The sequence below is a fragment of the Pistacia vera genome, unplaced genomic scaffold, assembly GCF_008641045.1.
Source record: "Pistacia vera cultivar Batoury unplaced genomic scaffold, PisVer_v2 Contig474, whole genome shotgun sequence".
Classification (NCBI taxonomy): domain Eukaryota; kingdom Viridiplantae; phylum Streptophyta; class Magnoliopsida; order Sapindales; family Anacardiaceae; genus Pistacia; species Pistacia vera.
This window is the reverse complement of record NW_022196306.1, coordinates 17,064-41,436: the sequence shown is the minus strand read 5'-3', so window position 1 is coordinate 41,436 and position 24,373 is coordinate 17,064. Positions and strand designations below refer to the sequence as shown.

The 24,373-nt window shown below is 33.0% G+C and overlaps 1 protein-coding gene and 1 long non-coding RNA gene across 2 annotated transcripts; both read right to left on the bottom strand.

The window, feature by feature from the left end:
* Nucleotides 1–3,880: 3,880 nt before the first annotated feature.
* Nucleotides 3,881–12,795, bottom strand: LOC116146196 (MACPF domain-containing protein CAD1-like). Its single transcript, XM_031431605.1, has 8 exons — nucleotides 12,695–12,795; nucleotides 12,488–12,615; nucleotides 9,090–9,685; nucleotides 7,723–7,961; nucleotides 6,819–7,014; nucleotides 6,401–6,584; nucleotides 5,730–5,884; nucleotides 3,881–4,903 (listed from the first exon to the last, which is right to left on the bottom strand). The coding sequence occupies exons 1-8, from the start codon at nucleotides 12,793–12,795 to the stop codon at nucleotides 4,256–4,258; spliced, it is 2,247 nt and encodes a 748-aa protein (XP_031287465.1). The 3' UTR covers nucleotides 3,881–4,255.
* Nucleotides 4,985–5,723, bottom strand: LOC116146179. Its single transcript, XR_004130479.1, has 2 exons — nucleotides 5,366–5,723; nucleotides 4,985–5,257 (listed from the first exon to the last, which is right to left on the bottom strand). It is a non-coding gene; the product is annotated as an uncharacterized LOC116146179 (long non-coding RNA).
* Nucleotides 12,796–24,373: the final 11,578 nt, after the last annotated feature.

Here is a 24,373-nt window from a genome sequence, read left to right as displayed (position 1 = left end):
GAACATAACCTTTTTGAGTTAGGGAATATCTTAAAAAAAAAAAAACAGAAGGTTTAGACCTTGGAGACAACTTATCTTTTGAAGTGAGAATGGTAGAATATGCGAAGGAACCAAACACCCATAAATGATCCAGTTTAGGTGGTTTTCCATAAAAAAAATCAAAACCAATTTTTATTTAATTTCATAACAGATAACTTAACTTTTATTTAAAATGCACCCTAAGCCACACATAATAACAAGAATTAAAAAAAAAAAAAAAAAAAAAAATCATAAGGGGAAAGACCTTTAAAAAGTGAAGTGGGAAGTTTATTTATAAGATAGACTGTCATTTGAACACAATAACCCCAAAAGTGGTTGGGACTTTGGACTAAAATTTTAAAGTTCTTGCAACCTCTAAAATGTGCCTATGTTTTCTCTCAACCACACCATTTTGTTGAGGGGAATATGCATAAGGACTCTAATGGATTATCCCTTTATTAGTGAATAAATCATGACAATTTTGATTAAAAAATTCCAAGCCATTGTCTGTCCTAATGCATTTAGGAGTCATGTGAAACTGGTTTTGGACCATTTGAAGAAAATGTTTAATGTTTTGAAAAGAATCTGATTTGTATTGCATAAGAAACACCCAAGTGACCCTAGAGTGATAGTCTACAATTGTAAGGAAGTACCTAGCATTCCCATGAGTTGATGTTTTGTATGGACCCCAAACATCTATATGTAAAAGGTCAAAAACCTGGTCAGTATGTGAAGCATTTTTGGGAAATGGAACTCTAGTTTGTTTGTCAAAGGACAAACATGACAATGATGAGGATGAAATATTTTTAACTCATGATGTATAAGAGGCAAAACAGAATAAGAAACATGTCTCAATCTTTGATACCAAAGCTCAACATTGTTCAATTTATGAGTGTTAGATGACACTAAAGAATCAGATGAAGCACAATTTGTATTTGATTTTAAAACAGAATTGTCAACAGTAGAATTTTTATTTGAGTTCAAAACAGAATTGACAACAGCAGAATTAACAACATTACAAATCGATTTATTCAACCTTATTTTTTAAAGTGAATCAAAATAGTATAACCCTTGGCTATGTCTACCAATCCCCTTCAACTTGCCATTCCAAAGATCCTGGATTAGACAAAAATCAGAATAAAAAGTAATGGAGCAATTGCTGGAAGCAATGAACTTAGAAACTGAAAATAAGTTGTACTTAAAATCTAGTAAATGCAAAACATTTGATAAGTGAACACCATCATCCAAAATAACAGAACCTGTGTGTTTAACGTGAGTCTTAGTGCCATTTGGTAAACCTACAAGTGAATGTGAAGATGATGCCATGGCAATAGGGGAATCCAAACTAGAAAAACTGTGTGTCATAAGGTCTGTAGCCCCTAAATCTATAATCCAATTATGATTATCAAGACAAGAATGTAAGGCTGAAAAATTACCCACAAGATTTGCAATTAGGGGAACAATATTTTCTTTTCTTAGTAGTTGAAAGATCTGACTGTATTGTTCTTCTGACAATATCGGTCCAAAGGGAGTGACAAAATTCTCAGAATTTTGATTCGAACCTTGAGACTGCACTTGATTAGCAGAACACTTAGCCTTCGAATTATTCTTCCCTTTGGTGAACTGGTAGTTAGCAAGATACCCATTCAATTTGTAGCAGGTCTCCCTCTTGTGTCCAGAAATATGACAGTAGTCACATTCAATGTAAGGCTTCTTCTGTCTATACTTTGGATTTTGACTCTGAGTTCTTGAATTATTTTGAGCATAGAGGGCAGTAGTGACTTCAGAGTTGATGTTAATGCCAGACAATATCTTTTGGCTTTGATCTTGATTAATTACAAAGTAGGCCTGTTTGACGGAGGGCTATGGCGACATAAGCAAAATCTGACTACACCATAGAGTAAGAGTCATTAAGCTCCATTAGAAATTGTATCAACTTTTCCCGATTCAGGTGATCAAGATACGCCTTAGCTGAAACACTATCTAGTAAAGGTAGACTAACCAAAGAATTAAGTTCATCCTAAAGAGATTTGAGCTTATTGTAATAATTTGCCACTGTATTTGTTCCTTGTGTAGGATTAGCAATCTCACGATGTATGCCATACACTCTAGTCCAGTTGACTTTGTGATATTGCTCTTATAAGTCTTGCCATACTTGATGAGCACTTGTAGAATAAACGATGCCATTGAATACCTCTTCGATATTGTGTTGAATATCCAAGCAAGAACAAGAGAATTGCACCTCTCTCACTGTGCAAATAGAGAAGAATTGATAAGAGGTTTCTTGCAAGTTCCATAGATGAAACCTAATTTGTTCTTCGCATGTAGAGTGACTGTCATTGCTCGACTCTAAATGCCATAATTCTTAGTCCCAATTAGTTGCTCAGACAGTAACATAGCTCTTGAAGTATTTGAAGGATGAGTGTACATTGGAGAATTAGAATCAATTGGACTTATAATGGATTCTTCAGCTGAGCTTGCCATGTAGAAGATAGCTCAGAATTTCATAAATTTCAGTGATGATTCAAACGAATTTTAGTGATGATTTGAATGAATTTCAGTGATGATTCGAATGTAGAATTGTCAGAAATCAATTCTTGAAGCTTAATTTGATTGATTATCTGATTGAAGAGCGAAATTTTTTGATAAAATGCTCTGATACCATGTAAACTAATGAACTGGAGAAAACAGAGAAATTGGGGAACAAGTTCTATTTCTTATTCATTCGATCAGAGTGTATTACAACTGTATCCCATCTTTTGTATTGTAGCAGCTAATACAAAAGTGTGGGTCCGTTTGTTTTAGTATTTTGGATAGTATTTTTGAAAAAGTAAGAGTTGGGTGAGAATAACAAAGTAGGATTTGCAAATTAACAAAAACACCCCCTTAGGTTTGTTAATTTACTAAATACCCCTATAATAAAAACATTAAAAATTACAAAAACACCCCCATCCACTCATTAAATACCGACAGTTGGCCACCACCGTCGGAGGGTGGTCGGAGTCGTCGTATCGGCGCATGACCAACTAGATCTGGCCGGTCATGCGTTGAGATGGCCTTTTCCAACCAAATCCACTATAGATCTGGCTGAAAAAGCTAGATCTATGATCAAATTTGGCCATGTTTGGTTGTCAACGATTTGGCCTTTTCTGGCCAGATCCACAATGGATCTGACTGGAAAATGATACATCGGTGCATTATCGGTCAGATCCAGTCGGTAGTGTGCCATTATACCAAATTCTGACCACCTTCTAACGGTGGTGGCCAGAATCTGGAAAATGTGGATGGAGTTTTTTTTGTCAATTTCTAAATTTTTTTTTTTTTTTTTTTTTTTTTTTGGTGGTTAGTTAAATTAACAAACTTAGGGAGTTTAAAAATAATTGAATAAAATAAAATAAGATTTTCAAAATAGGAAAACAAATGCGTATTTTAAATAGGATAAGGATAAGGTAGTGCAAAAATAACTAAACAAATGAATTAGTTAACTAATCAACCATCTAAGTAACTATCTAACCCAACTAACTCACAATCAACTCTATACAAAAATAACTATATATGTACAGTGTATATATATATATATATTCAATAACCTGCAACGATAGTTTTTCATTGTAGTTTAGCTAAAGTTTTCCTGCAAAGAACGATGGAAGAGTTCAATAGATTTGTATGTTGAATAAGTTTTTCCTGAAAAGGAAATGGCCTTCCCAAATTCATCAAAGGTTTCTTGGTCTGTTTCATTTTTATAGTAGTTTCTATTTTCTAACATAGACTGAAACAGTGTTTTTGTTTTGAAGTTCTCTGTCAAAAGCAAAATACATAGAGAAAAATAATAAAGTACGATGAATTTTTTATTCTTCCAATGTCATCTCATAACATAAATTTCGTACTGAAAGAATGATACAAGTAAAGAATCTGGAAACAAATCTCAACAAAAATATCTCCACAGACAATACAAGCTCATCAATTGGAAGATAACCTCAGTTGTAATCTTCACCTGGGAAAAGAATTATCTATAAATTTAACATGCTTAAAAATATTCATCCACTAGACAAACCTAAAATAAAAAAATCCAGAGGACAACACCTTTAGACAATCAATGATGTAACTATCAACTAAGGGGCCAGGGGATAACAAAGAACATAATGTACAGAAAGAACTGGATCGCCTGTGCAAAGAATTGTGACTATGGTTGAAGGTGGAAAGAGGTGGGTAACCCTACAAAAATAGAAATAATCAATCAATAATTCAGTAAGGAGTACTTTACACGCAGCACAATCTTTCCCTTGTCCACTCCAAGCTTCGCTCCTGTAACCAGCCAATGACCTGGTAAATCTTGGGGTCCCTTTGACATTTCAGTCAAGTCCACAATTTTCGCCAGTTTACCAAGGTGGGCTGAACTATCTTCCTTCTTATCATCAGAGGTTCTTTCATTTGAAATTGATGAAGAGGCGCTACCAGGCTTCTGCACATTCGGAGGGATGGAGGGGCTGTGATCCCATACAGAACGCCTTATTGTACATCCGGGTACTTTGCAGAAGAGGAGCTTGAGGTATAATACATTTTTGGCACCAAAATCCCAAACACCAAGCTGAGCCCCTGTGACAATGTGAACACCAGAGAGGTCTCCAATGCAAGTCTCGGTAAACTCTATTGGTGCAGTGCTTACATGGGAGAAATTCTTCCACTTAATGGGCTCAAACCAGCGGCTGTCTTGCTCCTCAGGACCTTGCCACTTTGGTGCACCTATAGCCACGTGGGCATCCCAATGGGGTTGAAGGATTTTTGGAAGAGACACTAGATGCTGCAAATGGATTTCAAGTCTGTTTTGCTTGCTGCCCTCTAGGCCAAGTTTAAGTCCTGTAACTGGCTTACGGCCAACTGTTACCTGTAACATCATGATAATAGTTTTTATACATGCCTTCACAGGTGGGCTACATTCATGTTTGCCATAAAGCAAAAATAAATAAATAAATAAATACTTTTTCACTAGACAAAAGGAAAAAATAAATTGTGGTTCACGTATTTTTTGGTACACTTTGACGGAATGAGGAAAATTTATTAAATTAGTCCTAGCTTTTAAGAAAATTTCTACACATTAACTTTTCTCTTCCGAAAAATAATGAGATCAACTTGAAACAACATATGAGTTTTAGTCCAGCAATGCTCCAAATGTTCAAATCCTCCCTCTCATAGCCAAAAGTCAGAGAGGGTGCAGCATTAAAGTTTCAGTATTGTAAATCTACACAAGACACAAGAAGATTGATCATTCCTGCAGAAATTTGAACTACTGTTTATTTTTGGGTTTCTTTTTCTTGTTCTAATACAGAAGTTACTACTATAGACTTACAACTTCAAGTAATTTCAAAATCTGAAAGCAAAATTTCCAGGAGTGGATCACGGAAATGCTGATCAGAAACCACATATATGTATCATATGAGCATCAAGTTCTCCACTACTTGGTATTTGATTTACCCAGGACCCAAACTTCCTTTTCTTCTTTTCCTTTTTGCATGACTACTATGAAACATTACGTTGTGCTATGGAAAAATAAAAAATGATGAAGTCATGGTAGGTTGAGCTTCAAAAGTTGGGAGACACATTTAATCTCTAATAAACTTGGACATAAAAGTAAATTGCATTTCAACTATATTTGTACATTATAATTTCACCATTACATCTACTACTGTAGGTTTTAGAAACTTGAAGAATACCTGATCTGGGCTGATATAAAGCTTAGGACCCATTAAGCTGAATTGGAGGGAAGGACACACAGGCTCCTTCCTTTGAATGTTACTATGTTCAGGAGCCCAAAATCGAGCAATTTGAAAATCCAAGAAATACTGTAAATCCTCAATTGGTGGTTTGTCTGTAGTAGAATGGACAGTCAACCAATTAGTATTTAGCAACACAAAAATAAAACATCTCCAATAACAGCTTTTACGGATACAAACATATCTAATTCGAAAGAAACATGAGCATGATTCCCTTCCAATCAATTCCACCATGGTCCTGTCATAGTATTCTACATGTTCAACAAATAGATCACCATTTTGATTACTAGAACAAAAGGCATAAGGACAACCAAAAAGCAAAATAATCCTGTTGGAAATAAGTACCTAAAAAATCATATAAACTAGGGACTTCTTTATTTTCAACAATTTTTCTGATTTAGAGAAGAAGATCAGGTTTCTCCACGTCTCCGAGACTTTGGAGTTATGACTGGAAAATTGTTGAATCAGCCCCATGAAGAACTTGCAATATGTAATAGTATAATGATGATAAGGATAGAAACATTCTTTCTTGTCATCAACGTAATATAATATATGTTTAAATCTGTGCAATTCAAAACAAGAGATCACCTAAGAGTTTAATAAGAACTTACACTCCAAGTATAAATCAATTGCACGGGCCAAATGCTTTATACCAGGAACTCCTTCAAGCAAAGAAACGATGGGTGTAAATGTCATGTTAATCACATCAGGTGCCAATTGTACAGTCTCAGCCCATTTGGCATGACTCTGCTCCAGATCATCACCTCCTCTCCTCCTAAAAATGACTGTAACATCCTACAGCAATAATTTTCAATTACAGATTTTCCCACAATACAGAACCAAAAATAAATTTTCTATGCAATAGGTGCATGTTTAAGAAATTTTCTTCCTCAAAACAAAATCTGAAGTGTAAGCAACCAGCTGAAAGTGCTGTGATGTTTTCAAGCTAAGGGAAGTAGTAGATCAAATATTTAAGTACAACAAGAACCTCAATCTCAGAAAACTTAAGAGGCAATGACATGATATTACCTTATCCTTGTATTTTAAGGGGCCAACATTTAAGTGGCTATTTGAGTCCAGAAACCTCTGATCCCCAATTTCTTTCACATAGTCTTCAATATCCATCACTGACAAAGGCGATGACTGGTGCTGCCTGATATAAACTACATCTCTTCCACCAATTGTTACAGATGTTACAATATGGGTACCGTAGTTCTCAATAAAGCTGCAGGAATACAAAAAATCAGAAACCTAGTGCTGTTCAAAATTACGAATTGATCTAAGGATCCTATCAGATGCGTCATCACTGCAACCAATTTTTGCTAGATCCATAAAAAAAAGTTTAATTTCCTTCTCTATATGATAATGGATAACTTTTATCTAAAATATCACATTCTAATTGATAATGGCAAGAATGATCATCAATAAAAAAAAAAAAGTAAACGGGAATAAAGAAAAAGATTTTATAGAATAAAACAAGAATGCATGGGTTCATTATATCCGTAGGACACACAAAGCTTAAGTTTTAGCATACTACAAGGACAGTCTCAAGGTGGAGAGGCACACGCAAGGCCAAATAGAACTTAATCAAGACTCCATAACTGGATTCAGCATTGCAAAGATTAATGCTACCATCTAATCAATTTGCAAATAATATCTGCTCCATTGCCCTGTAAAAGCAGGTAATTTTTCTTTGCAATAAAAATGGTACATGATTATTGATTGGAGTTAGGTGATTTTCTCAAAAGTTCTATTACATTTTAACATATCAAAAAGATTTTGAGTTACATTCAAAGATGATGTATTATCAATTTGTAGAATAAAAAAACTTTCTATAACCAAAGAAATATCACATGATGATAAATAGAAAAATGTGAAGGCAAGTGAATTCAAACTGAGAAGCTGCAAAAAGAAGGTGTGATGAAATGTTTACCTTGCCAAGGAAGAAGGATCCCAAGAATAAGGAACAGCACGCCTGATTTCTTCACAAAGAACTAAATTTAGCCTTGCTAACTTAACTTTATAAAGGGGAATGAATTTTCCAACCATTGCAAGGGATTTTGTAGCTGCTGCATCCACTTGCCAAGAACCGGTGAAATTGAACATGGCATTAAAGCTTCCAAGCGGAATGTGTCCTAATATCCCAGATTTTTCATTGAAGTATCCTGCCATCTGGAATTTCAAGCATCAATGACCACTATTAGAGATATTGATAAGTGAGTTTGATAAAAATTCAACAGAAAGTAGAATCATTCACTGCAATCAGGAAAACTCAAGCCAAACGTTTGGTATAGATGAGATATTCCAACTGACATGAACAATTGAACACACAAGATGGGCATTCTATTCAAACCAGAACCTAATAACCCTTGGGTGAAATGTGAATATTTAGGCTTAAAAGTTACAACAAACAATAAAACAACAAATTGCTTACTTGAAAATGGGAACTCAGGTAAATCTTATCCCTATATAAATAATCTGAGCTTATATATACACTTAATCATACAGATAATGAACGATGATCACAAACTTCATTTCATAATTAGAAATCTCCAATGCTCCATCCAGTTACAGATAACACAGAGGAAATGGAAGAGAAATGGAGAGAGAGCGACACAATCATTATAACCCAAATAGTAGTAATAAAGCACATTCTCTTATTCTTTATCTGTCTTCTCATCGAAGGAGCCCATGGCTTCAATTGCATTACAGTACCAAGAGTGAATTGGAAGCACCCAATATTTTCAAATAGTACACATAGTCCAACCAGTCAATCATTGTCTGAGGTTTGAGACGGGCTTGGGCATCGCTATGATGGTTCCCAACCGATGATAAATGTACCGCCACACCATTCTACATTTACTATTGGCCAATGGTGAAACAAATATGCTATTTAGCCCCATCAGAATAGCAGAAGAGCAACAAATCAGAACTATACACTTCTTCAGTTTAACTAAGAATCAACAATGAAAATCATACCACTCCCATCAAAATCGATGAATCGACACATGCCAAGATTATGATATGGCACCAAACCAACTCTCAAGCCAACAAACCAATTGGAAAAAAGGCCCAATGAAGCACCGGAACCAAGATAATATATCATTGACCCAAATACTCATTTGGGCAGGAAACAACAAATTGCAAGCAAACCAGCAATAAAGATGATAAAGCATCAAAATTAAAAGACACCCAGATAAAAATTTCAGCTCACGAAACACAAACAAACCAAGAAACGAAAACTCCAGAAAATAAAACAGATCAACAAAGAATAAATTTTTCTTTCTAAAAATCAATCACCTCATGAAAACTACAAACAGGAAGTCTCTCAATGCCCCTCTTGCCTCTAGAATAATCAATATCAACAGACACACGTGGCACCACAACAGAATCAGATAGAAAAAGATCTCTCGCATGATCTTCATCTAAGAAAACAAGCCTGGACCCAGGAGTCCCCTTGCAGTAAAGAAGCCTAATATCACATGTAACATCAAAGCCACGACCCAGAGCTTGGATTGAGTTGCAGAGAGTAGTAACAATTTGATCTTCCATAGAAGAAGAAGAGGAAGCAGCAGCTAAAGATTCTTGTTTTATTAGTTCATCAAGGAGAGGAATAGTTTCAAGTATATATGTAATGATATTATTAAAAAAACAAAAACAAAAGTGCTTTGAGTTTAGTTTAGTTAATGTTGAGTTGTAATGGTGGTGGGGCAAGTTTGGACTTTGTAGTTGCCGAAGAGTTTTTGTTGTTGTTGTTGTCGCTGTTGTTTTAAGACATTTGGGGTTTTGACTTTTGACTGAAAATATATCTAAAAACGCGTTTTTGTGCTCTCCTGTTTGGGTGCCTCCATTCTCAGTTGACTGGTCTTCCTTAGATCCTTCAACTTGTTCTTTTTCTCCACCATAATATCACTCAATTATTTATTTATTAAAACTTTCTAATTATTAACAATATCTTCATGTTTATTTTATGAACTTTAATTAAAAAAATATTATTTTAAGAATCTCTTAAAAGTGGTTCTTGAGAGTGAGATTTTCGAAAAAGTAATGCATTAAGCCCTTTTTCTATGAAATTTGCTTAAGAAAAAAATAATGCTAAAAGAAAAGATGATTCCTCTTTTTCATATAGTTTTCTTTTTCAGACAAAAACTCTGACTTGGCGTCTACAAATTGGTATAACTTAGTTGAATAAAATAAACAAGAGAAAAAAAAAAAAAAAAATGCAGAAAAGGGTAATGAAATTGAGTGAATCTAAAGTTTAGGCACATGCTTTGTGGCCTCTCTTATAAAAGAGAAGAAAACTTTGTAAAGCTTTTTCTGTGTCAACGGCCTTTGTTATATTTGGAAGCTCAATGAGGAGCTATGGCAGAAAACATGGGGAAACGGGAGAGAAGACATATTGAGGCATAAGTCAACTAGCTATAAGCTAATCAAGTTGGAACATTATGTTTTATTTTGAGCATCACCAATTTATAGCACGTTTTCAATTGCTTTTTTTTTTTTTCTTTGAAAAGAAAGTAACAAGTTTTCTTTTTTTATTAATAGATTATCATACTTTTAGTATTTTATCGTAGTAAGCAGTGTTTTAAAACCTAGTATGGCTTAGCCGGTTGAACCAAATCCAGGGCTTTTACTGGGCCGGATTACCTATTTTACTATTTACTGAAAACCTTAGAAATTGGGATGATGATCGACAAACAATTGAAGGTCAAGATCTTAAGGTCTTTGAAGAGAAAGTGTCCATAAGTGCAATGGTGGCGACGAGATTGTTTTCCGATGAGTGAATCAACCGAAAATAGAAAAAAAAAAAAAAAAAAAAAAGCAATGACAACAGCTGGCGATTGGTGAGGCTAACGGGGGTGGGGTGAGGTAGGTTTTGGTCAGGAGACTGAGAGAAGTATTTTTAGTGTGATGGAGAGGGTTGTTGATGCCAACGGTGATGAAATTTGAACTAGAATGCTGATGTTGGCGTTGGTGAGATCTGATCAAAATCAAAACGATTTCATCTAGATATTGGATAGGTTTTCTGGAGAATGGGCTCAAGAGATGATTAGGATTGCATTTGATATGTCACTACTGTCAACCAGTCAACCGCGATTTGTATTTGGAGAATATTTGCTAAATTTCAAACCTATAAGGACTTAACGAATTTTTAGAGGTGTATTTGCTAAATTTTAAAATTTTTGTCACCAAGCCGAGACCTTATAACTTTGCCGGGTTTCACCTCAAATTGGTTATTAAAACATACCGGTGAGCATTCATTAACATTGAATTAGATTTAAAAATCCAAAAATTGTGTCATGATCGGTGAAATTGAGAGAGCTTGGTCATCACCTAGTCTGATAGCTGTTAAAGAGAATAAACAAGCGCAATAAACAACATACTTAACACGTTCACCAAATNAGGAGATAATCTAATTACCTCAATTTTATTAGGTATTTTAAGATTACTTAGTAATCTTATTTTTGTTACAATTTTACCCTTAACTATTAATTTTTTTGGACAATAATACTCTTATTTTGAAAAAATTTACAAAAAAAATTCAAGGACTATTTTATCCTTATGTACAAACTTTTTAGGACATAAATACCCCTATATTTTAAAAAAATTACCCAAGGGTGGTGGCCGGATTTGACCACCATCACTAGCCACTGCTGCCAACCATCTGTCAAAATGGCACATGACTGTCAGTCGTGTGCTGATATGGCCGTTTTCGGTCATATATCTAGCCGAAAACTGCCATATAGCCGTAGAATGGCCAGATCTATTTTATCCATTTTCGACTAGATCTATAGCTTCTGAACGTTAACGACAGCCAAATGGCCAAATAGATATGACTGTTATTGACGGCTAGATCATGACCGTCAATGGCCAGATCTCTAGTTGTTAACGACACCTAATTCTGGCTATAGATCTGGCCATATCTAGTCAGATCTATCATGGATATAGCCAAATTTGGCTATATCGATGCACGACCGATGAGATCCGATCGGTTGTGTGTTGTTACAACCACTGTCTCCTCCACCGACGATGGTGGCAAGCGGTCAGTAGTGGCTTGGGGTAGGGGTGAGCACGAGTAGCGGGTAGAACCGGAACCTGGGGTAAGAATCGGAACCGGAACCTACCTTGAACCGGCACTGTGCGGGTAGGTTCTGGTTCCAATTTTTTGGAACCGACACTGTGCGGTTCCGGTTCCGGTTCTTGTGTGTGGAGAACCGGAACCAGAACTGGAACCTGTAAAAAGGGTACCCTGTTTGGAACCTGTAGGGGGTACCCGGTTTGGAATCGATTTTTGAAACCTGTTTTAGAACCTGTTTTGGAACCTGTTTGGAACCTGTTTTGGAACCTGTTTGGAATCTGTTTTGGAACCTATTTTGGAACTTGTTTTTGGAACCCGGACTGCAATGAAATATTTGTGAAATGTGAATAATGGGGGGTTTATATTATTTTACATATAAAAAAATTTAAAATAGAAAAAGTTAAATTTTTAGAATAACCTAATTAAATAAATATACTAATACAATTATACTTATTACATATAAGTTACACAATATTAAAAACTTTAATATATTATAATACATTAATATTAAAGTTTTGATTAATTAAGTGAATAATTGGAATTATGGTCCAATTAAAAGGCTGCAGCAACAGACATACTGATCTTATGAAACTTATCAAATCAAGACGGCAAAAGCAACCATTTTGTGCCCGGTAACTGGCGTTGCTTTTGCCACTGACAATCTCCAAAGCAACCACCTCAAAGCTATAAATATCTGCCTTTTCAGTTAGGTATCCCCATAACTCATATTCTTGAGCCATATAACCACTGGAATTAAGGGACATAATAGAATACTATACCATTATACCACATTACAAGTTTTGAGAACAAAAGTATTGTAACTCACGTAGTTCCAGCAACTCTAGCGCTAATGTGGGTGTTCTTATCATCTTTGAGCTCAGCTAATCCAAAGTCTGATATCTTAGCATTTAATTCCCTGTCAAGCATTACATTTGTAGCTTTGATGTCTGTGAACTATCCTGAGTTGGTCCTTCGTGGAGAAAGACTAGGCCTCCTCTTACTATCATTGGATGGTCTAATGATAAAAGAATAAAGAGATCTAATATAAGTTTTTGAGTTCAAGTCTTCACATACACTAATAATAGTGGCCACTAAGGGAATTTATCCAGTTACAAGCTGACCCAGACACTCTTGATCACAAAAAAAAAAAAAAAAGACTAGAGCTCTGACTATGCCAATGCATATCTTCTCTGTCTTGTTGCCCAGTCCAATCTCAATGTACTTCCAGAACTTCCTATTGATAATATCCAATACCCAGTCCTAGATATTTTTTAACCGAAAGCATTTTATATACGCTAGTGCAACTAAAAACACGAAGAAGCAAATATGAAACATTTCATCGACTTAACTTTACTGCTACCAAATATGAAACATTTGATCATATGTGTATAAATATTTCCTAATGAAGAAGCAATTGACTTGGTTGAATTTATGCATCAAAATTAATTTAAGTAATTAGATTGATCATTTTATTTGAAATGTACAAACATACCCAAGTCTGAAAACCACATTGTTAGTGTATCTTATTTTACATATGAATACTTGAATATATAGTTTCACAGAAACTGTTTTAATTGTTTTCCAATTTTAAATTCAGTAATTTTTCCATTATGCATATTCAAGAATTTATTTTTCAAAATCCATTATCACCAAACTTTTTTTTTTTTACCGAGGGTGTCCGAGTCAGCTTGCGCACACCTTGACTAATCCGTCGGGGCCCTGAAGTTAACGACCAGGTAAGGTACCAAACTATATATATAACACAAAAATATTGTATGCCAAATTTTTTTCACATATTCAGGTGTTTTTCAGATATTCAGGTGTACCAAGAGTGGCTAGTTAAGGCGGGACTAATCAGCGTAATCGGCGTAGAGTGGCCAGAACTCAGCTCTATGGCAATGGGATGTAGAGTAGTTAGAACTAGACTCTATGGCAGGGAAATGTGGTGGTTCTTGGGAGCAAGAAAATAGAGAGCAAGTGAGGCGTTGGGATTGAATGAATTGTGAGAGGACAGACCTCCGTTTATGTAATGAGCCAAAGAGGTTTGAATCTTAGTAGAACTCTGTGTTCTACTAATATATGGAGTTTGATTTGTGAAGAAACTTGTGTTACTTGCCTTAGGTAGGATTAGGAGTATTAATTCATGTAAAATTCATAATCTTAGATGAATGAGGAAGTATATAGGACTTAGAGTCCTATTCTGGAATGGATATGGGTTGATGTGTTGAAGTTCAAGTGGGCTTGTGGCAAGGCCCAATTCATTGGGGGGTCCTTGATCGTAGAGTGGTCCAACTCTTTAAGTAGCCCAATTTGTGGAATGAACCGATCGACTCGTAGGATGGATCCTATTGTGGGTCCGATTTGAGTTAGGCCATGGCACTACTCCGCACTAGGTCATGTAAGGTTTGTTTCGTCTTTGGGCCTGATAAGGCTTGTTACGATTTTTTGCCCATACACATACCAATTTGTAGATAAGTATAATCTTTGACAATTCACAATAATATATGACCACATATACGAGCGATTATTAGCACCATCAAGCTTGTTGTCGATTGATTACTTTAAGGGTGTGTTTGGTTGGAGAGAATAGGAGATTACTGAGGTAATGTCATCTTATATTACTTGATTATTACATTTGGTTGTCAAGTAATATAAGATTCTAATAATCTTCCAAAACCGATAGTAATTATTGTTGGTAATATAGAAGATAATCTAATTACCTCAATTTTATTAGGTATTTTAAGATTACTTGGTAATCTTATTTTTGTTACAATTTTACCCTTAACTATTAAATTTTTTGGACAATAATACCCTTATTTTGAAAAAATTTACAAAAAAAATTCAAGGACTATTTTATCCTTATATACAAACTTTTTAGGACATAAATACCCCTATATTTAAAAAAAATTACCCAATGGTGGTGGCCGGATTTGACCACCATCACTAGCCACTGTTGCCAACCATCGGACTTCGCCGAAATGGCACACGACTGACAGGATTTGGTCGGTCGTGCGCTGATATGGCCGTTTCCAGCCATATATCTAGCTGAAAACTGCCATATAGCCGTACAATGGCCAGATCTATTTTAGCCGTTTTCGACCAGATCTATAGCTTCTGAACGTTAACAAAGGCCAAATGGCCAAATAGATATGACTGTTGTTGATAGCCAGATCATGGCCGTCAATGGCCAGATCTCTAGCTGTTAACAACACCCAATTCTGGCTATAGATCTGGCCATATCCAGTCAGATCCATCATGGATTTAGCCAAAACTGGCTACATCGATGCACGACCGACGAGATCCGGTCGGTTGTGTGCTGTTACAACCATTGTCTCTGCCGCCGATGGTGGTGGCAAGTGGTCGGTAATGGCTTGGGGTGGTAGGGGTGTTTTTCTTAATTTTAAACTTTTTCGGTTGCTAGCATGTTTTAACAATGTCTCAAACATACGAGGTTAAAAGAAATTATTAAAAAATAATATTATATTAATATTTAAAAAGAAGAGCAATTTAATAAATTATATAACATATCCACCAATTTATTTCTCCCAACCAAACATATTGATAACATACCTATCAATTTGTTCTACCAACTAAACACATTTCCCTAAACATTCCTAGTAATCTTCAAGATTATCTTTATTTCCATTAATATTATATTTTCAGTAATACAATATTTCCTAAACCAAACACACCCTAATAGTACAACGTGTTTCCTCAAATGATCTTCCTATCAGTCGTTGGAGATATATAGTTACTAAATTATTATAAAATAATAATATTTTACAAATATTATAATTAATATTGTTAAACATTTTATTTTTATAGAAAATTAAGTATGGGTAATGTAATTTATGGTTTTAATAATATTTTATAAACAATATATGTAAGGGATAATCTGTAACACTCGTCATTTTATTTTTATTGAAGGGTAAAANTAGGGGGTTAAAAGAAATTATTAAAAAATAATATTATATTAATATTTAAGAAGAAGAGCAATTTAATAAATTATATAATATATCCACCAATTTATTCCTCCCAACCAAACATATTAATAACATACCTATCAATTTATTTTAACCAACTAAACACATTTCCCTAAACACTCCTAATAATCTTCAAGGTTATCTTTATTTCCATTAATATTACATTTTCAGTAATACAATATTTCCTAAACCAAACACACCCTAATAGTACAACGTGTTTCCTCAAATGATCTTCCTATCAGTCATTGGAGATATATAGTTACTAAATTATTATAAAATAATAATATTTTACAAATATTATAATTAATATTGTTAAACATTTTATTTTTATAGAAAGTTAAGTATGTGTAATGTAATTTATGGTTTTAATAATATTTTATAAACAATATATGTAAGGGATAATCTGTAACACTCGTCATTTTATTTTTATTGAAGGGTAAAATCATCAATTCAATCACCTTAGTTGATGTATAGGGTTAATAAGTAGGAGCAAAAGGAGGTGTGTATTAGTTTTGAAAACCACAGAGGAGGTTATGTAGCTTTAAAATACATAAGGGCGTTCAGTTAATATCCCAGTATTAATCAATTATTTAAGCCGTGGTGAAACATTTACGCTCCCTTTAGAAGCGCACATTTAGCATGTTATGTCAATAAATAATAATAATAATAGTAATAATACGACATATTATTGAAGATGACAGTTTTATTAATATAATCCAATTATTAAAAATGATTTAATAATAAAAAGAATAATACTTTGGGTACTAACGAATAGGTACTAATCTGTGTACTAACTAAAGCATAGTACGGGTACTATACGCATAATACGGGTACTGTGCTTTAGTTAGTACACAGATTAGTATCCATCCGTTAGTACCCATAGCATCACTCTAATAAAAAATGACCAAATTTTAGAGATGACAATTGTCCCTAGATTTTCTTAGGTATTCTAAGATTATTACAGTTATTTTTTTTTTATTACAATTCTATCTTTTATTAATAAAATTTTTGGATAATAATACCTTTATTTTTTAATTTATTTACATGAATATCACTTTTACTATTTCACCCCAATTAATTAACTTTTTGGACAAAATTACCCTTAAATTCAAAACAAATTGCAGCCCACCCAAGCCCACCCACTTGTTGTCGCCGTCGCCATTGTCAGAACGATGCACGAAAGGCCAAAAATAGCCGCCATGTGCTGATATGGCCATTTTCGGCCAGATATTTGGCCAAAAATGGCCAGATCGTGCCAGATCTGGCCGTCAAAGGCCAGATCTGTTGATCTGGCTGTCAACGACCAGATCCGTCATTGATTCCCTGTTGTTTACGGGGATGGGGACAGGCTTGGGAATGGTTTTAATCCCTGGCATCAGGAATAGGGTGCACCCAATGATAACCATCGCCTCGCCCCGATAGTACATACATTATGTTTTCAAGATGCTCATACAAATTATACCTAATTATAGAATTATCCTACATATATATACCCATTTTTTCCCTAAACCTAATCCAGCCCCTGCCCTAAAGTCTAACTAAACTATACTAAGGACTCAACCACTCACACGACATGATTTAGCAGTCAGCATACCGATTCTATCTCCATCATAATTTGTCGTTCCTGTTATCATCGGTTTGAGCTCGTGGATTCCATCTCACCATCATCGATTTCATCTCGCCTCTCCGGTTTTCGACTTCTCTCGGTTTTCCGTCATAGCCATATATCATTCCCGTTATCGTTGATTTGAGCTTGTGGATTCCACTTTGCCATCGTTGATTTCATCTTGCCTCTCTAGGGTGAGGATAGGGCGGGATCGAGGGTTAAAAAATCTCTGTCGGGCTGGGCTGGGCCGGGCCAAGGATTCCCCTCTATCCCTATAATTGGCGAGACAGGATCGTAAGGGCCCGACCCATTGCCATCTCTAAGTCCATTACCATGATCGTAGGATATGACTTTTAGTTGATGTTCTTCTTGGATATTGGAAGAACCCCAACCTGTTTCAGTTAATTGAAGTGGAAAGGAGCCAAGTCAAGGGAAAATATTTATCTGGAAATGTGCCGCATGGTGTGGGAGATAATTGACCTTAATTTATTTAATTATGTCTTTGGAAAATAAATTGGATATATAATGATNGCGTAAGTGAAGTCTGCCCTGTCACTGCCATGACTTTCTAAGTAATTTTTGGATATCTTACGGACTGAACTGGGCTGAGACCAAAACATATAAGTTATAGCCCTGTTTCTAAGCTTTAAAACGAGACCAAAACCGTAGCAATCTGAGGTGTATAACGCAAGTTATGGCCTTTTTAGTGGGAACTGTACAGAATGATTGTTTTGAGGATATCTTGTATTTGGCATTTCATTAGTGCATTAGTGAGCATGAGCTAGCTATACACAATTGTTTATGCACTTAAGAAGTAAGAAGTAGCTTGAGACATGGTAGAGAATTTGAGTATAAGCTACTTTAAGAGTTAAGAGAAAGAGAATAGAGTAGGTTGTGCGATGGGGAACCCGTGAGTAATGGGTAGAGCATTCCCGCATGTACGCCGCATTGAGAGAGCGGCATGAGTATGAGATAGAGAAGTGGTGTAGCCCGTGAGGGTGCATGCGGATGAGGGCTATACCCGAGTACCCGAGAGAGAGAGATTATATACTCACATGGCCAAGGGTTCCGAATCCATGCATAACCGAGTCCGATCGGCTAGAATGAGTAGAGGTCACGTAGAGTGGGAGCGAGTCCAGGCCGTGCCCTCGGTAAGATGGGGCCGTGACTTACGAAAGAGTTATTAGAAAAGAGTTCTAAGAGAAAGAGAAAGAGAGAGAGAGAAGTACCCAAAGAGAAATTGAATGAGGAGTTGTAAGGAAAGAATTAGAGAGAGAATTACGGGGATAGATGAGTAGAGGATTTACTTACTGAGCATTATTTTAGTGCTCACCCCGTTTTTTTCCTATGTTTTGCAGGATCCAGGTGAGGGCACAGTCGGATGGACGTTGACACGTGAGGGGAAGCGGTTATACTGTCCACCATGTTTTAATATTTTTGTACACATTATAAGTTTGTGTAAAAATGTATACGTTTGTAAAGAATATATGTATATATTTAATAAAAGAAAATTTTGGGCCCAATTTCTTTATATTATTTCATATGTATTTCATTATGAGTATTTGAGTAGTAGTGGCTATTACAATTACTTAATTGATTTATAGTATAATTAATTATAACATTACATTAATTGATTACTACTTAATTAATTAACTTATAAGTTATAACATTTAGGTATATTACTTAATTAAATAATCAGAAATTTAATTAATTATAGTATTACATTATAGATTATAGTATAATTACTTAATCAATTATAACATTTCATTATAAATATTAGTACAAACTTAATTAAATGATTAAACTTTAATAATTATAATATTACATTAAAGATTTATAGTATGATACTAATAGGTAATTCACTATAACATTATATAATTAAATGATTACTTATTGTTTATGACATTATATTAAAATATTAGTGAATTACTAATTTACTACTAAACATTAACATAAACTTAATTAAATGATCAGAAATTAATTAATTACACCTTATATTAAAATTTATAGTACGATTACGGAATTAATTGTAACATTACATTATAATTAAATGATTACTATAATTATAATATTCTTTATAAACAAATTAATTATAATATTTATTATAAACAAATTGATTATAATATATATTAAAGACTTATAGTATGATTACTTAATTCATTTTAACATTTAATATTTCATTATAAATGATTAGTTAATTACATAATTAATTAAATTACTAATTAGGTGATATTAATTGATTATGACATTATATTATAAACATTAATTATAACAAATGATTCTTAATTAAATGATTAGAATTTAATTAATTATATATATTTAGATATAATTACTTAATTAATTATAAATTAACATTACATTATATTATGATCACTTAATTAATTATAGTATTATAGTTAAATGGTTAATTAATTAGTTATAAATTATATAAATCTCATTAAAACATTAGTAATTACTACTATTATTTTTTACATTACATAATAAATGATTAAAAATTTAATTAATTGTAACATAAAATTAAGATCTAAAATCTGAACTTAATCACTATAACATTATATTATAGTGTGATCACATAATTAATTATAACATTACATAATTAAATAATTACTTAATTGATTATAAGTTATGATATTATGTTTTAAACATTAGTAATACTAATTTACTACAAAACATTAGCACAATACTTAATAAATGATTAGAAATTTAATAATTATAACATTACCTTATAAACATTTCATTATAAATATTAATTACATTATATTATAGTTAAATAATTACTCAATTAAATTATGACATATTATATTACATTTATTATGATTACTTACTTAATATAACATTATATAGTCAATGATTACAATTAGTTATGAATTATAACATTACATTATAAATATTAGTAATTTACTATATTATTACATTACTTAATTAAACGATTAAAAATTTAAAATTATAACATTACCTTATATATTTATAATATGATTACTTAATCAATTATAACATTCTATTATAAACATTAGTATATTAATTAAATAATTAAAAACTTAATAATTATAATATAAATTATAGCTTTATAATATGATTACTTAATCATTAAACATTACATTATATTATTATAGTATGATCATATAATTAATATAACATTACATAATTAATGAATACTTAATTGATTATGACATTATATATAAACATTAGGAATTTACTAATTTACACAATACTTAATTAAGTGATTAGATTTTATTTAATTAATTATAACATAACATTATAAACTTGGTATGATTGCTTAATTAATTATAACATTATATTATAAACAATATTACAATACTTAATTAATGATTAACAATTTAATTAATTTAATATTACATTATATATATAGTATTATTACTAATAATTATAACATTACAATTTATATTGTAGTATGATCACTTAATTAATTATAATATTACACAATTAAATGATTACTTATTTACTTAATTAATTAGACATTACATTATAAACATAAACAAATAAGTAATTAATTAATTATTAGAAATTAATTGATTATAACATTACATTATTGTTAAATAATTACTTAAATAAAATAAGTATTAACATATTACATTATAGTATGATACATATTAATATAACATACATTATAATTTATAATTACTTAATTAATTACCACATTATATTAACATTATAAAAATTACTAATTTATAATATAATTTATAAATTATAATTAGTATATTATAAATACCCAGTTGGCCAATTATAACATTAAATTAATAAAATTATAAACATTAATAATTTATAATTTATCAAATAGACCCCTGGCAAATTAACAACTATTGTAAACTAATGTAATGGGGTATTAATTTATCAGATAGACCCTGGCAAATTACTAATAGACAGTGGCAATGTTGAAATTAGTATAAATAATGGGGTATCTGTGAATTTTACATTTACAATCAAAGCAAAATACCCAATTCGATTAGGGTACTCAAATTGACAAATTCTCTCTGCGACTCTGCCGTTTCTCTCCGTGTTGTCTACTTTTCTGGTTCTTCTCCATTCTCAAATGAATGATTTTGGTGAAGTTATTTGATATGAATTGTGATAAATAATTGTTTGTGTTTTTTTTTGATTGACGAATTTTATGTGAACTGTGACGAATTGATTGAATTCAAGTGTTGCTAGAGATTACATGTTATGAGTTACATTGGTACAAATGAATGAATAATCAAAATTTGTTAGGGGTGTTTTGTAAATTTTAAGGTATTTTTGTCATTTTTAAACTAATAGGGGGTAATTAATTTTTTATGGGTACCCGGGAAAGGAACCAGAACCTGCATTTTAGGTTCCGGTTCCTTGAATTGAAGAACCTCCTGGTGGTTCCGGTCGGTTCCTTGAATGTAGGGTACCCGGAACGCTCCCCCCTAGCTGGGGGTGGGGTTTTCTTTAGTTTTAAACTTTGTTGTTCGTAGTGTGTTTTTCTTTACTTGTTTAAAATGTCTCAAACATGGGGGTTAAAAGAAATTTTAAAAAATAATATTATATTAATATTAAGAAGAAGAGCAATTAATAAATTAATAATATATCCACCAATTTATCTCCCAACCAAACATATTAATAACATACCTATCAATTATTTAACCAACTAAACACATTTCCCAAACACTCTAATAATCTTCAAGGTATCTTTATTTCCATTAAATTAATTTTCAGTAATACAATATTTCCTAAAACAAACACACCCTAATAGTACAACGTGTTTCCTCAAATGATCTTCCTTTCAGTCTTGGAGATATAAGTTACTAATTATTAAAAATAATTATTTACAAAATATTATAATTAATATGTTAAACATTTATTTTATAGAAAGTTAAGTAGTGGAATGTAATTTATGGTTTTAATAATATTTTATAAACAATATATGTAAGGGATAATCTGTAACACTGTCACTTTTATTTTATTGAAGGGTAAAATCATCAATTCAATCACCTTAGTGATGTATAGGGTTAATAAGTAGGAGCAAAAGGAGGTGTGTATTAGTTTTGAAAACCACAGAGGAGGTATGTAGCTTTAAATACATAGGGCGTTCAGTAATATCCAGTATTAATCAATTATTTAAGCCGTGGTGAAACATTACGCTCCTTTAGAAGCGCACATTTAGCATGTTATCAAAAATAATAATAATAATAGTAATAATACGACATATTATTGAAGATGACAGTTTTTATATAATCCAATATTAAAAGATTTAATATAAAAAAAATATTGGTACAACAAAGATATTGTGTAAACTAAAGCATAGTAGTATTCGCATAATACGTATGTTTATTAGTACACAGATTAGTATCATACTTGTACCATAGCATTCTAATAAAAAATGACCAAATTTTAGAGATGACAATTGTCCCTAGATTTCTTAGGTATTCTAAGATTACTAAGTTATCTTTTTTTTATTACAATTCTATCTTTATTAATAAAATTTTGGATAAAATACTTTATTTTTTAATTTATTTACATGAATATCACTTTACTATTTCACCCCAATTAATTAATTTTTGGACAAAATACCCTAAATCAAAACAATTGCAGCCCACCAAGCCCCCCACACTTGTTGTCGCCGTCGCATTGTCAGAACGATGCACGAAAGGCCAAAAATAGCGCCATGTGCTGATATGGCATTTTCGGCATATTTGGCCAAAAATGCAGATGGCCAGATGGCCGCAAAGCAGATCGTTGATCTGGCTGTCAACGACAGATCCGTCATTGATTCCCTGGTGTTTACGGGGATGGGGACAGGCTTGGAATGGTTTAATCCTGGCATCAGGAATGGGTGCCCCAGATAACCATCGCCTCGCCCGATAGTACATACATTAGTTTCAAGATGCTCATACAAATTATACCTAATTATAGATTACCTACTATATATACCCATTTTTTCCCTAAACCTAATCCAGCCCTGCCCTAAAGTCTAACACAAACTATACTAAGGACTCAACCACTCAAACGATGATTTAGCAGTCAGCATCCGATTCTATCTCCATCATAATTTGTCGTTCCTGTTTATCCAGTTTGAGCTCGGGATTCCATTACCATCATCGATTTCTCGCCTCTCGGTTTTCGACTTCTTCGGTTTTCATCATAGCCATATATCATTCCCGTTATCGTTGATTGAGTTGTGGATTCCACTTGCCATCGTTGTTCATCTTGCCTTCTAGGGGGGATAGGGCGGGATCGAGGGTTAAAAAATCTCTGTCGGGCTGGGCGGGCGGGCAAGGATTCCCCTTATCCCTATAATTGGCGAGACAGGATCGTAAGGGCCCGACCCATTGCCATCTCTAAGTCATTACCATGATCGTAGGATATGACTTTAGTTGATTTCTTCTTGGATATTGGAAGAACCCCAACCTGTTTCAGTAATTGAAGTGGAAAGGAGCCAAGTCAAGGGAAAATATTTATCTGGAAATGTGCCGCATGGTGTGGGAGATAATTGACCTAATTTATTAATTATGTCTTTGGAAAATAAATTGGATATATAAGTAATGATGCAGGAACTTAGGAAGGGTTGTTAAATTTAAAAATAATAAATCCCACTTATTTTTATTTACATATTGAAAAATGGGGAAACATTAATAATTTTCAGATATAATAATTTATTCCAATCTATTATATTATATGACTGCCGTCTGGAATGGTGATGTGCTAATAGATTTCTTATAAATGTGGTAATCTCTTATTTTAAGTTATTAACGACATTACCATTTTTATTTTAACTCATTTTAATCATTGCAATGCAGTTCTGAACTTCAAATTAAAACAATACCAGCAAAGAAAAAATAAAGGATAACGTAGAAAGATATGTGGGAATACAATGTAGTTTAATTACTGTTTCAGAGATCAATGTACATTACAGAATGCATCACAAGCGACACAA

Coding starts and splice junctions, on each gene's coding strand:
- LOC116146196 (XM_031431605.1), bottom strand. CDS start 12,795: ATGCTTGACAGGGAATTAAATGCTAAGATATCAGACTTTGGATTAGCT. Junction 12,616..12,694: donor GCTAGAGTTGCTGGAACTAC/GTGAGTTACAAT, acceptor CCTTAATTCCAG/TGGTTATATGGCTCAAGAAT. Junction 6,585..6,818: donor CCTTAAAATACAAGGATAAG/GTAATATCATGT, acceptor TTATTGCTGTAG/GATGTTACAGTCATTTTTAG.